General features: G+C 39.3%; 1 protein-coding gene across 1 annotated transcript in view; it reads right to left on the bottom strand.

Annotated features, from left to right (window-relative positions):
• Positions 1–11,785, bottom strand: part of LOC126297971 (contactin-like) — an 83,688-nt gene extending 71,903 nt beyond the window's left edge. Inside the window, exon 1 of the mRNA XM_049989287.1 lies at positions 11,782–11,785. Within this exon, the coding sequence (XP_049845244.1) occupies positions 11,782–11,785 (4 nt within the window). The remainder of the gene's footprint in view (positions 1–11,781) is intronic.
• Between the last annotated feature and the right edge of the window lie 1,376 nt (positions 11,786–13,161).

Here is a 13,161-nt window from a genome sequence, read left to right as displayed (position 1 = left end):
GAGAATTTCGAGACCATTATTGTTAGTTCTTAAATAGTTCACTGGTGTAACTGAACTTTGGTAACGTAGACATATAGTTTTTGTTTTCAGTTACTGTAACATTTATCATGAGTGAAAAGTGTGGGCTCTGTCGTAGGTTCGTGAGTAGTGGATTACGGTGTGGGATTTGTTCAAAGTATTTTCATTGGGGGGAATGCACTGGGGAATCCAGTGGTCATTTTAGGGAGATCCTCTCCTGGGAATGTAGAATCTGTAGTAGAAACAAGTTAATAGAGGAGCAGGAGCATAAGATCTGTGCCCTTCAGGTGCAGTTACTATGCGCAAAAGAAGAACTAGATAGGTTGAGGAGGGTGAAGGGTGGTGGGGAATGGGAACTGGCAGTTGGCAAGAAGGTAGCTAGGAAGAGGAGGTACTCAGACAGTTTTACTTTGCATACAAGCAATAGATACAACCAACTGTCAGAGTTGAGTGGAGAGGAGCCTTGTGTAGCTGTAGATGTAGGTAACTTGCATTAGTCCTCAGCAATTAGGAGGCCTAGGTTAGTTGCAAAGTCTAGCAGAAAGAAGGTTCTGCTGCTAGGTAGTTCCCACGGTAGAGATGTGGGCCAGCAGTTGCAGGAAGTGTTGGGGAGTGAGAAAGCGTAGTGCAGGGTTGGCTCAGGTGACTGAAAGCGTAGGGGAGTCATGTAAGAATTTTATGAAAGAGGATCAGGTAGTGATAGTGGGTGGAGCAGGGAAGAGTCTCGATAGGGACAGGGAATATGATGTCAGTGGTGACTTGGTTAAGATAGCTACTCAAACTGGTGGTACTAATGTGCATTTCGTGCAACTGTTTCAGCGTCATGATCGGCCTCACCTTAATGTGGCTGTTAGGTGCATTAATGTGGGGCTGGGGAGGGCACTGATGGTGGAGGGCATGGATCACATCTCAGTGGTGCCAGTTGGGTCTATCAGTAGATGGGGTTTCACTAGGCATGGCCTGCACCTCAATAGGTATGGGAAGGGGAGGCTGGCTAAGCTTATAGGTGACAGTGTAGTGGGTGGTGGTGGTGGTGGTAGTGGTATCACTCATGGAAAATTCCTATAGTAGTTGATGTTAGAGCTGCACCTTTTTTTAGACTGAAGTCAGCTGATAGGTATGCCTGCTTAAAGGAAGTGCCTCTAACTAAGGGCTCACCTCCAGAGGATGTAATGTTTCCAAGTAGAGAAGGAATTAGCATATTTCATCAAAATATAAGAGGTATTAGAGATAAAGTTAGTGAACTGCTAATAGATGTTAACTCTGAAATTATTGGTATATCAGAGAACCACTTAAATAATTTGATAATTCAGAGGCTTCCTTTACCAGGCTACAGATTAGCTGGCTGTTTCTCAAGGAGTTCCTTGCTGGGTGGGGGAGTGGCTCTGTACTTAAAAAACAGTATTTCATTTGAGTCCATAGATGTATCACGACACTGCACTGAACAGATATTTGAAAGTTGTGCAGCATTAGTTGAGTTTAGTGAAACTAAACTTCTAATTGCTGTTGTTTATAGGTCCCCTAACTCCGACTTCAGAGAATATTTGCTTAAGTTAGAGAGAGGGTTCTTGATTCACTTTGTAGAAAGTACCAGAAAGTAGTTCTATGTGGTGACTTCAATATTAATTTTGTACATGGTTGTGCAAGAAAAAGGATATTGGTAGATCTCCTAAATTCATATGATCTGATGCAAACTGTTTCCAACTAGGGTGCAGGGGAACAGTAGCACAGTCATAGACAATACTTTTATTCATTCTACATTACTAGATGGGCATTCTGTTTGTAAAAGGGTGAATGGCCTTTCAGACCATGATGCACAAATTTTAACACTAAAAGGTTTTTGTACTCAAACCAATCTCGTATTTAATTACAAACTACGTAGGAAAGTTAATCCAACAGCAATAGCGAGTTTTTCAAAACTTGTCAAGGAACAAGAGTGGCAAGATGTTTATAGTGCCGATAATATAGATGATAAATACAATGCTTTCCATAACACATTTCTCATGCTCTTTGAGAGTTGTTTTCCATTAGAACATTCTAAATGGGGTACTAGCAGTAATGGACAGCCCAGTTGGCTGACTAGTGGGATAAGGATATCATGTAGAACAAAGCAGGAATTATATCAAAATGTTAGAAGTAGTCACAATCAAGTTACAGTAGCCCATTACAAACAGTATTGCAAGGTTCTTAAAAATGTTATTAGCAAGGCAAAAAGTATGTGGTATGCAAATAGAATAGCTAATTCACAGGATAAAATTAAAGCCATATGGTCAGTTGTGAAGGAAGTGTCTGGTGAGCAGCACAAGATTGACGATATAAAGTCAGTTTGCAGTAATAAGATTTCTGTTACTGATACACCAGATATATGTACAGTATTTAACAACCATTTTCTGAGCAATGCTGGTGAATTAAATTTAGTATCTACAGGAAATCATATAAATTTCTTAGCAAATGCCTTTCCGAGATTGACGTCTGAAATACTCCTCTGTGATACAGACAAGAGGGAGATTGAGACAATAATCAAATCACTGAAGACTAAGGACTCTCATGGTTAAGATGGAGTGTCTAGTAGAATATTAAAGTATTGTGCTGCACATGTTAGCCCTGTAATTAGCCATATTTGTAATTTTTCCTTCAGAAATCGTCAGTTTCCTGAGCGATTAAAGTACTCAGTAGTAAAGCCGCTTTATAAAAAGGGAGAAAGGGATAATGTAGATAATTTTAGACCTATTTCTATGCCATCAGTGTTTGAAAAAGTTATCGAAAAGGCTGTGTATGTAAGGTTAATTGATCATTTTATATCACACGATTTGCTATCAAATGTACAGTTCGGCTTTAGAAGTCGTTTGACAACTGGAAACGCTATATTCTCTTTTCTCTGTGAGGTACTGGATGGGCTAAACAAAAAGTTTCGAACGCTTGGAGTATTTTTGGATTTAACAAAGGCATTTGACTGTGTTGATCACACAATATTGCTCCAGAAGTTGGACCACTACGGAATAAGGAGAGTAGCACACAATTGGTTCACCTCTTACTTTAGCAACAGGCAGCAAAAGGTCATTATTCACAATGTTGATAACGGCTGTGATGTGGGATCTGAGTGGGGTACTGTCAAGTGGGGGGTGCCCCAGGGATCAGTGTTGGGGCTGCTCCTGTTCCTTATTTATATAAATGATATGCCCTCTAGTATTATGGGTAACTCTAAAATATTTCTGTTTGCTGATGACACTAGCTTGGTAGTAAAGGATGTTGTGTGCAACATTGACTCGGTTTCAAGTAGAGCAGTACATGACCTCAGTTCATGGCTTGTAGAAAATAAACTAAGGTTAAATCACAGTAAGACTCAGTTTTTACAGTTCCTAACACACAATTCAACAAAACCTGACGTTTTAATCTCACAGAATGGGCATATGATTAGTGAAATTGAACAGTTCAAATTCCTAGGTGTTCAGATAGATAGTAAGCTGTCGGAGAAAGCCCACGTTCAGGATTTTGTTCAAAGACTTAATACTGCCATTTTCACTAATCGAACGGTATCGAAAGTGAGTGACATTTCGACACATAAATTGGTCTACTTTGCTTATTTTCATTCACTTATGTCATATGGTGTTATGTTTTGGGGTAACTCTTCCCATTCTAGAAGGATATTTTTGGCTCAGAAACGAGTGGTTCGGGCAATAAGTGGTGTGAGTTCACGAACCTCTTGTCGACCTCTTTTCACGAGTCTGGGTATTTTGACATTGGCCTTTCAATATGTATATTCCTTAATGTCATTTATTGTTACCAATATTACTTTATTTCCAACAATAAGCAGCTTTCACTCGGTTAATACTCAGCAGAAATCAAACCACCATTTGGATCGGACTTCCTTAACTCTTGTGCAAAAAGGTGTGCAGTATACTGCTGCATCCATTTTCAATAAGGTGCCACTCGAATTCAAAAATCTTAGCAGTAATCCATGTGCTTTCAAATTGAAACTGAAGAGTTTCCTCATGGGTCACTCCTTCTATTCTGTCGAGGAGTTCCTTGAAAAATTAAGATGATTCTCATTGTATAGCTGATAGCCTTTGCTTAAACTTATGGAATGATTTTCTTTTAGGTTCATGAACACTTATTTTTATCTGTTATTAATTTTTATGTTTGTAAGATCATGTACTGGCACGTTCCATGACCTTGGAGATTTGCTCCTCAATTTGGTCCTATGGAACTTGACATTTAAATAAATAAACAACTTAATAGATTTTTGTAAACCAATTAGTACGCAGAGAATGCTACTTGTACTGCACCTGTCCAATTAATGTTAAATGTTCAACAAATAATATGGTGGTTATACCGTCTTTTGAAACCATACAAAGTTTTCCTTACACCAAATGCATTTCGTTTTATTTAAAAGCATTGGTAGTGGTCACAGTAGCAATTCTGGTTTTATTTACATGTTGGTTTAGTGAGGCCACAAACAGTTATCATATTTAAAATTATTTTTTGGTATTAAAGTTTTTCTGGCTCTGAGGTGTACTGTCTCTACATAATACCTATTTAGATGAGACATTACAGCCATGATCGGATGTGCAGTATGAGTCACGCACAGGACAGCTGGCATCAGATTGCTCGAGAGTATGTAGTTTTTATGTCAGCTGATAGAGGTCACTAGATAACAGACACTGTTTGAGCAGCAGTCAACCTACTGTTAATTTTATTTACGGTTCTGTTTGTTTAATTTTCTAACTGTTTATTAACTGCTACAATGATTGTGCTTAGTTATGAAATTGAATGAAGATGCGAATGTGAAATACTGTTTATATAAAGTTTTTAAACTACACAGTTAAGTAATTGGTTATGTGAGGAATGTTCGAGAATGAAGTGTGTGTTAGTCATCTGTACTGGGGAATTTGTTATAAACTATTAAGTCAGTTTATGGTCTTGGGGAAATGAAATTATGATTTTGGTAAAGCAGTTTTGTTCTACATCTACATCTACATGATTACTCTGCAATTCACATTTAAGTGCTTGGCAGAGGGTTCATCGAACCACAATCATACTCTCTCTCTACCATTCCACTCCCTAACAGCGCACGGGAAAAAGAAACATCTAAACCTTTCTTTTTGAGCTCTGATTTCTCTTATTTTATTTTGATGATCATTCCTACCTATGTAGGTTGGGCTCAATAAAATATTTTCAAATTCAGAAGAGAAAGTTGTTGACTGAAATTTCGTAAACAGATCTCGCTGCGCTGAAAAACGTCTTTGCTTCAATGACTTCCATCCCAACTCGCATATCATATCTGCCACACTCTCTCCCCTATTACGTGATAGTACAAAACGAAATGCCCTTTTTTGCACCCTTTCGATGTCCTCCATCAACCCCATCTGGTAAGGATCCCACACCGTGCAGCAATATTCTAACAGAGGACGAATGAGTGTAGTGTAAGCTGTCTCTTTAGTGGACTTGTTGCATCTTCTAAGTGTCCTGCCAATGAAACACAACTTTTGGCTCACCTTCCCCACAATATTATCTATGTGGTCTTTCCAACTGAAGTTGTTCGTAATTTTAACACCCAGTTACTTAATTGAATTGACAGCCTTGAGAATTGTACTATTTATCGAGTAATCAAATTCCAATGGATTTCTTTTGGAACTCATGTGGATCACCTCACACTTTTCGTTATTTAGTGTCAACCGCCACCTGCCACACCATACAGCAATCTTTTCTAAATCGCTTTGCAAGTGATACTGGTCTTCGGATGACCTTACTAGACAGTAAATTGCAGCATGATCTGCGAACAGCCTAAGAGAACTGTTCAGATTGTCACCCAGGTCATTTATATAGATCAGGAACAGCAGAGGTCCCAGGATGCTTCCCTGGGGAACACCTGATAGGACTTAAGAGGGAATTAATTTTATATTTGTGGATTTTCAAAATTTATTTTAATAATTTACTGTTCTGTACATATGTGCAGGATTGAGCGAGCTTCATTCTGCTTTGCAAATGTTTCTCTGTCAATCAGAAATTAGCATATTCACATGTATTTTGGGAACTACAAGCTTCTTTTGTGTAAAGAGATGAGTAGAGTCAGAGCTAGGACATCATAGTGATCAGACCTACTGATATGTGCTCTGTTTAAAATTATTAATACTGTGATATCTTGGTAATAAAATGTTTGTGAAGTGCTGTAAAGTGTGGAATGGACTATGAATTAAAGCACAGTATCAAATTCGGAACATTTGATGAAATTTAAATAATTAAATTTCACATGGCATGTTGTTTACTCGCAAACTTGAAGATTTTGTTCTGCGAGACTGATTATAGCAACATTTGAATCAGCTGTTCTAAAAGAAACAATCCATTTGTAAACTTTTGGTGAAGAATAATTCATAATTACTATAAACTGGCAACAGTTGTGAATGATGTGTGTGTGCGGACTTTTCAGACTTTGTACAGTTACGAGCAAGGCCGGGTAGTAACTGGTGTATGAAAGCTTATCGTAATGGAGTGAGATATTATGCACATAAATACTTTTATTTAACTGTTCCTTGCACCAACAAAACAATTTTAGTGCAACTTGTAGTTACGATGTGTACAGCTGTTTTTTCTATAATTTTTGCAGCTGAGAACTGCATGTCAGTAACTTCAAGGAGGCGTGCGTGTTAGAAGAGGTTCACCATGAGGTGAGGCGAACTTTATACACTTTGCAAAGCACAATGCCACCACAGCTCCTTACCATGTTACACCGAGTTCTATATGCAGGCATCCATTTTTCAACAAACTGCACTCTACTAGCCACAACCTTTTCTCCTTTGCTTGTTTTGATTTGTATATAGGGTGTCCATAATTAACGTTCCAGTTTCAAAATGCTGTAGAAAGAGCTCCATTGCTCAGAATGGGAAGCATATTATTAATGCAGGAGGAAACATCATGGGAAAGAAAATAATTACAATTTTACCAACAGATGGTGCCTAAAGCGTCAGAGTAGATACACACCACACAACTGTCGCTTAGTTTGTGTCTGAAACACCCAACATGACTATCTCCATGAAGGCTCACAAAATGATTACACTGAAGAGATAGGTTCTTCTAACATGCAAAGTGGCAGAGGGAGGAAAGAAGTTGATCCTACATCTGTCAAAGATGTGGTCACAGCAATGCAGGAGGGGTCAATCAGGGATGTACAGACATGCTGTGCACAGGGCATTGCACGAAGGCTGGACATGCCTGCGAGCACAGTGCAAAAAATCCTATGGAAGAACTTACACTGCCATCCATTTAAAATCACCCATGGTCAGGAGATGCTTCTGACTGATCAGCCGGCAAGACAAATGGTTGGTCTGGAATTTCTTGGTCGCATCCTAGTGGACAATGAATGGCCGTGGAACATTCCGTGGGCAGACAAATCACATTTTCATCTCCAAGGACTTGTCAATACATAGAATTGTAAGACATTTGCAAGTAAAAATCTGCACACAAGTCAACTGGTACAATTTCATTTAGCAACAGTGACTATATAGTACGGGTTGACAGCATTGTTTACCAATTTTTTCGAGGAGATGAATTCTGCAGGTTCTGTTACTTGTACCATTGTCACCGGGAAACTTTATGAGTGTCTTTTGCACCTCAATGCCATTCCAACCCTTCCAACAGTATGGGTGCATAGGTAGGATCATTTTTATGCATGATAGCACTCACCCATACATTGCACAGACAGTGAAACAGCTGCTGCAGAGGCATTTCAGAAATGGTAGAATTATCAGCTATCATTTCCCTACAGCCTGACCATCCAGATCACCTGATCTTAATCTATGTGGCTTCTGGCTATGGGGTTATTTGAGAGATGTCACTTTTAGTGTTCCAATAATGAACATAGGTGAAGCAATGGCGCACATTGTGCAGTGCATTGTGAACATGGCCCCCGAGACACATCGATCTGTTGTGGAACATTTTGTGTCTTGATTTCAACATACTACATACTGAACATGTCTTGCACCAGTCTCACAACATTAGAAACCCACGTCATTTTGCTTATTATGCAGGTTTTGGCCTCAGGACAATTTGCAATCAATTTTTCCCATTTGATGAAGTATGACTTTGCTGTGGTGGATCTAACTAAGAGTGCCAGAACTGTTGACTGCCGAACTTGTGCAGTTATACAAATTGAACAGTATGGATGGTGTAATGTGCAACTCAAACCATAGCTGTTATATTGGAATTCATCTGTCATTTGAAGCCAAGCCTACTTTAGTTAAAGATACTTACAGCAGCATCTACTGGTAAAATTTTCATCACTTTTTTTTGTTAAATGACGTTTCCCCCTGCGCCAATAATTTTCTCGTCAAATTTGACATCATTCTGAGCAGCAGTTCTCTTTCTACAGTGTTTTGAAGCTGGAACTTTAAATATGGACATCCTGTATATCCACATTCAGCATGTCTGTTTCAATCCACATTCACCGCGACTGCTTTATCATGGGAAATGGGAACATCTCTTGTTTTGTTTTGTTTTGTTTCTGTGGCAGTGTGTCTACAGTTAGATCTGCTATACAACTCTGTATTTCTATGTATCTGACTCTGACTCTCTCTCTCCCTCTCTCTCTCTCTCTCTCTCTCTCTCTCTCTCTCTCTGTGTGTGTGTGTGTGTGTGTGTGTCTGCAAAAGACCCCTCAAAAACAAAAAGACAATATGTATGCAAAACATTATCCTTTTTATATTAAGAATGAACATTAAAAAAGCACTATGTAATTGTCCAATAAGTTTGTGGATAAACTATTGTAGTATCACCTTCACAAGAAATTTTAAATATGCCAAATTATACTACAATTGACAACAGATCCATTTCAAGTGTTGTTTCCCCACAAAATTTCTCTCTACAAATCTTATCAGAAATGTTAATTAATCATTCTATTAGCAATGGTAGTAACACTTTAATCTATTGCTTATACAGCAGTATAATTCACAGGACACAAGTACATTAATCACCACTGCAGACATCCAAAATTATCTTCTTCAAACTATAGAGTGATTTAAAGATTTCTCACATAGTAAAGAGTCTAATATGTCCCTCAATTTCACTTGACACATCATACTGTTCAAATCGGAAAATAAGAAGTAAGGAAGACAGGGATTTAAGGTCCCTTCAACAACAAAGACATCAGAGACACATTAAAAAAGGGATAGTGCACAGATACAGAAGCAGATTGACTTTGTTCCTCCCAAATTAACCATACTGACAGTCAAACTATACTCTGAATCCAGCTCCTACCAGAATGTGAATCGAGAATTTTAACCATCTGAATCTCAGCATTTATATGAAGTTCTTTAGTTAAACATTGGACAAATTAAAAAGCATTTCAGAACTGGATCTGAACAAATTCTAAGTGTTCTTTCATCACATCACCCAGTATAGTGTAACAAAACACTCATTACTATTCACTATTAAGCAGCCTCATAATGAAATGCAACTGCGATGTCTACAGTTTATACAGCTTGACATACAAAGGACAGTGAAATGAAACTGTCACAGATGGAAAAAAGTAAGTAAACTGTTTATTATTTGAAAAGTAATTGCTGTAACTGTTAATACATTTATCCCACTGTGAAACAAGATGGTCAATGCCTTTGTGGAAAAATGTTTGTGGTTGCCTATGGAATCATGTTTGTATCTAGGCACGTACATATCCTCCTGAAGCAACTCTACGGCAACAAATCTCTTTGCTCAGGGCCCCAAAAATAAGGAAAACAGGGAAAGAGATTGGTACTGTATGGAGGTTGTGTAACAGTGCTCCAGTGACACTTCTGCAGTGTAGATGAAACAACCTGGGCAACATGTGGGCAGGTATTATTCTGCAACAGAATGATGCCGTCTATCAACATTCCTGGGTATTTGGACTTGATGGCACACTTTAATTTCTGCAAAGTGTCCACGTGGACAGAGGCACCTCTGAATTGCTTCACTGGTAAGATTCCCAAACACTCTAAAAAGTATGGGTCACACTAGTGTTCTATACACTATCTCCTTTATAGATCAGGTACACTTCCCTAAAACTTCTTCCAATAACACAAAGTATACCATTTGTCTACCCCACTATGAACCTTAAGTGTTTTCTCCATTTCATAACACACTGTGACAATAGACCTAGATTTATAATCATCACAACTATACCAACCAGTACACTACCAATATTCATCACACCAAATATAAATTCTGTACCCTGTATCCTTGCCATTACCAGTGCCCGGCAGTGGAGGTCCAGCCACTGTGCAGCAGCATAATCAAACACTGGAGGCAACACCGCATCAGGGCCGACATGCAGTATCACCTCGAGAGATGGACAAGCAATCTATCTGATATAATCCCAGAGTGGAGTGCACTAGGCCTCACTCTGTTATTTTGTGTTATAATGTTAACTTAGCTTTGCTCTTCGGACTCTTTGCATTGTATTGGATTTGGCCTGGCATTTTGGGCTATGTATGGAACTTCTAAACAGTTTACTCATTAAAGCAATTTTCATTCTATGTCCATACTTATGTGTGTAGTTACTACACAAGTGGTGGACAAGCGTAGTTGTATGATCACTCGTGTTTTTCACTGAAGTGATGACATGACAGGTGCCTTTTTGCAGGTAGCACTTCAAAGCTTTCTGCAGCAACAGTTGGAAAACCAGAAGAATCTGGAAATGCAGTAGCAGACGCACATGGCCATGTTGGAAAGGGTGTTGACGAGCCTGTTTGCCCAACCTCACCAGTTTTCCCCACCTACGATCAAGCTGCCAAGAACTGGAAGGCATATAAGAACTGTCTCTGGCAACACTTCACAGCCTTCAGGGTAATAGATGCTAACTTCATTAAAGCCCTCTTTCTGTTGTAGACCTTTTCCCAAATGTATCACTTGTCAGTAAAGATAGCACTTCTTCAACATCCAACATCCCTACCATTTGACGAAATGTGTGGCTTGTTGACATCATATTAACAATCTGCCATCTGGCGATACCACAGTGGTGTTGTACACAAAATAGCAGTCAACGGCCGGCGACACCACAGTGGTATCATGTGTTGAGTATAGCTCAGTGGTTGGCGACACCACAGTGGTAACGAGCAGAGTATCACGCAGTGGCTGGCAGCAGCACTTTAGTATCTTTTGCATTCTGTCTATGTTTTGTTTAGGTAACAATAAGTTACACACGTCAACAAGTTGTTGTTTTTATAAGTACTTGTGCCCTTTCATCATGGCAAACTAAAGAGACAATACAATTATTTATGATGAATACATGGAGCAAAATTAGGAGGTTGCCACTACATCGCGTATGACCCATCATGGTCCGGTTGACAGATTTTCTGGTCACATAAAACAACAGCAACATATAGGCCTATGTATTTCCAAAACGAATAAACGAAAATGAATAAACTGCCATTTATGTAAAAAAAAATTTAATGTGCACATCTTGTGGAGTTGCATTACATCTTGAAGACAGTTTTGCTGCATATCATATGAAAGAGAAATAATAAGTACCAAAGACAATGGAAATAAACGAAGCTATGAAGCAAACAAATTTTGTGTTTATTTACATACATATATCTTCGAAATATAATGAAAGTAGGGGAACAATGTTGAGAACTTATGAGAGCAATGAGATTAGTAAAACATAACAATTTATAATCTCCAGATAATGCCAAGAATGGCTGGCGACAAGCCAAGTAATGCAAATTAGCACTGCTGGTGCCAAGCTAATAAATTTGTACGAGATCTGCAGACAGCAAAGTGTTAAGACCAACATACCCATGGTTTTATTTCTCTCTTTTTCCCCATGGGAGTGGAGTTTTACCAGTGCAGGAAGCAAGCCTGTCAATCATATGGGCTGTAGATTTGCAAGGTCTTAGTCGAAAGTGTCGTTTCACTAGTGCCCAGTCTAAGGAGTGTTACCCTGATACTACGGTTCAGGATGGTTCCCAACAGAGAAGTCTGCCAATGGATGCTGCTATTTGAAAAGCCTACTTTTGCAAGAAATCCATTCTATTACACAATTGTTTGAAGATGTGTGTGCAGCGGGCTATCAATTAGATTCTTGGACAGTGGCAGTTATCAATTTAGACAACAATATAGACTGGCGTTTCATTATGAATTTGTTAGAGGGAATCATAGTGGTACAACACAGCCTGGCCACCACACTCCACAAGAAAGGGGCGGCAGCAGATGGGTTTTCGCTAGCCGTTACCTTCCTACTTCACTTATTTTGTTCGATATGACTGGCCCACCTGCCTTAAGTGTTGGTCTTCTTGCCACCACTGTAGAAAAAAAGAGGACACATTGCAGTGGTATGCCATGCCCTGTCAGCACCAATCTCTCAATCTATGGACATTAATGTCGTCAGTCGTATGTGTGACAATCTTGTGAGTATTTCCAACAAACTGTTCATCAGTGTACGTGTTAATGGGACACCCCTAAGGTTACCAGCGGATATGGGCATGGCAGCATCACTTATTAATTCTAACACGTATCTGCGCCTTGTCTCCCCTCTGTTGTCTTCTACCATGTGCTGCCTTGTCAATTATAAAAAGACAACACATCCCTATTCTCAGCAGTTTTACAGCGGAGATGGCATACAAGGAAGTGGTCCAACCCCTAAACTTCCTTGGGGCGGATAGTGATTTAACAGAACATCTGTTTGACTTGGATGCTTTTACAGCTGTTGGATTCATGGTTGCAGATTTGGTTAACTTGGCTCCCAACCTTGTGCTGTATCAGGGATAAGATGAACTACGCAAGGAATATTTGGACATTTCATCTGGGTTAGGCAAGGTCACACATTTTACAGTGCATATTACTCTCAAATGCATGGCACAACCTCATGTTTTTCAGAGCTAGGTCAGTGCCACTAGTGCTTTGTGACAAAGACAGGTAAGAACTCAACAGATCGACTGCTGTGAATGTCACTGAACCAATGTCTAGAAAATGAGCTACACCACTGGTGATTATCAAGAAACCAAATGACAAGGTCCGTCTATGTGGCGGTTTCAAGGTTATAATTAATGCACAGACTATAGTCAACACATACCCCATCCAGTGTCCAGAAGTACTACAGCTTCTGCTGGATGAGGAATCACACCAGTTCCTTGTGGTCAACATACTCTTAGTCTCTACAGGTAGAACCGGTTGGTT

Source organism: Schistocerca gregaria, chromosome X (genome assembly GCF_023897955.1).
Source record: "Schistocerca gregaria isolate iqSchGreg1 chromosome X, iqSchGreg1.2, whole genome shotgun sequence".
NCBI classification, from domain to species: domain Eukaryota; kingdom Metazoa; phylum Arthropoda; class Insecta; order Orthoptera; family Acrididae; genus Schistocerca; species Schistocerca gregaria.
Note: the sequence above shows the minus strand (reverse complement) of the source record. Positions and strands in the feature narration are given on the sequence as shown.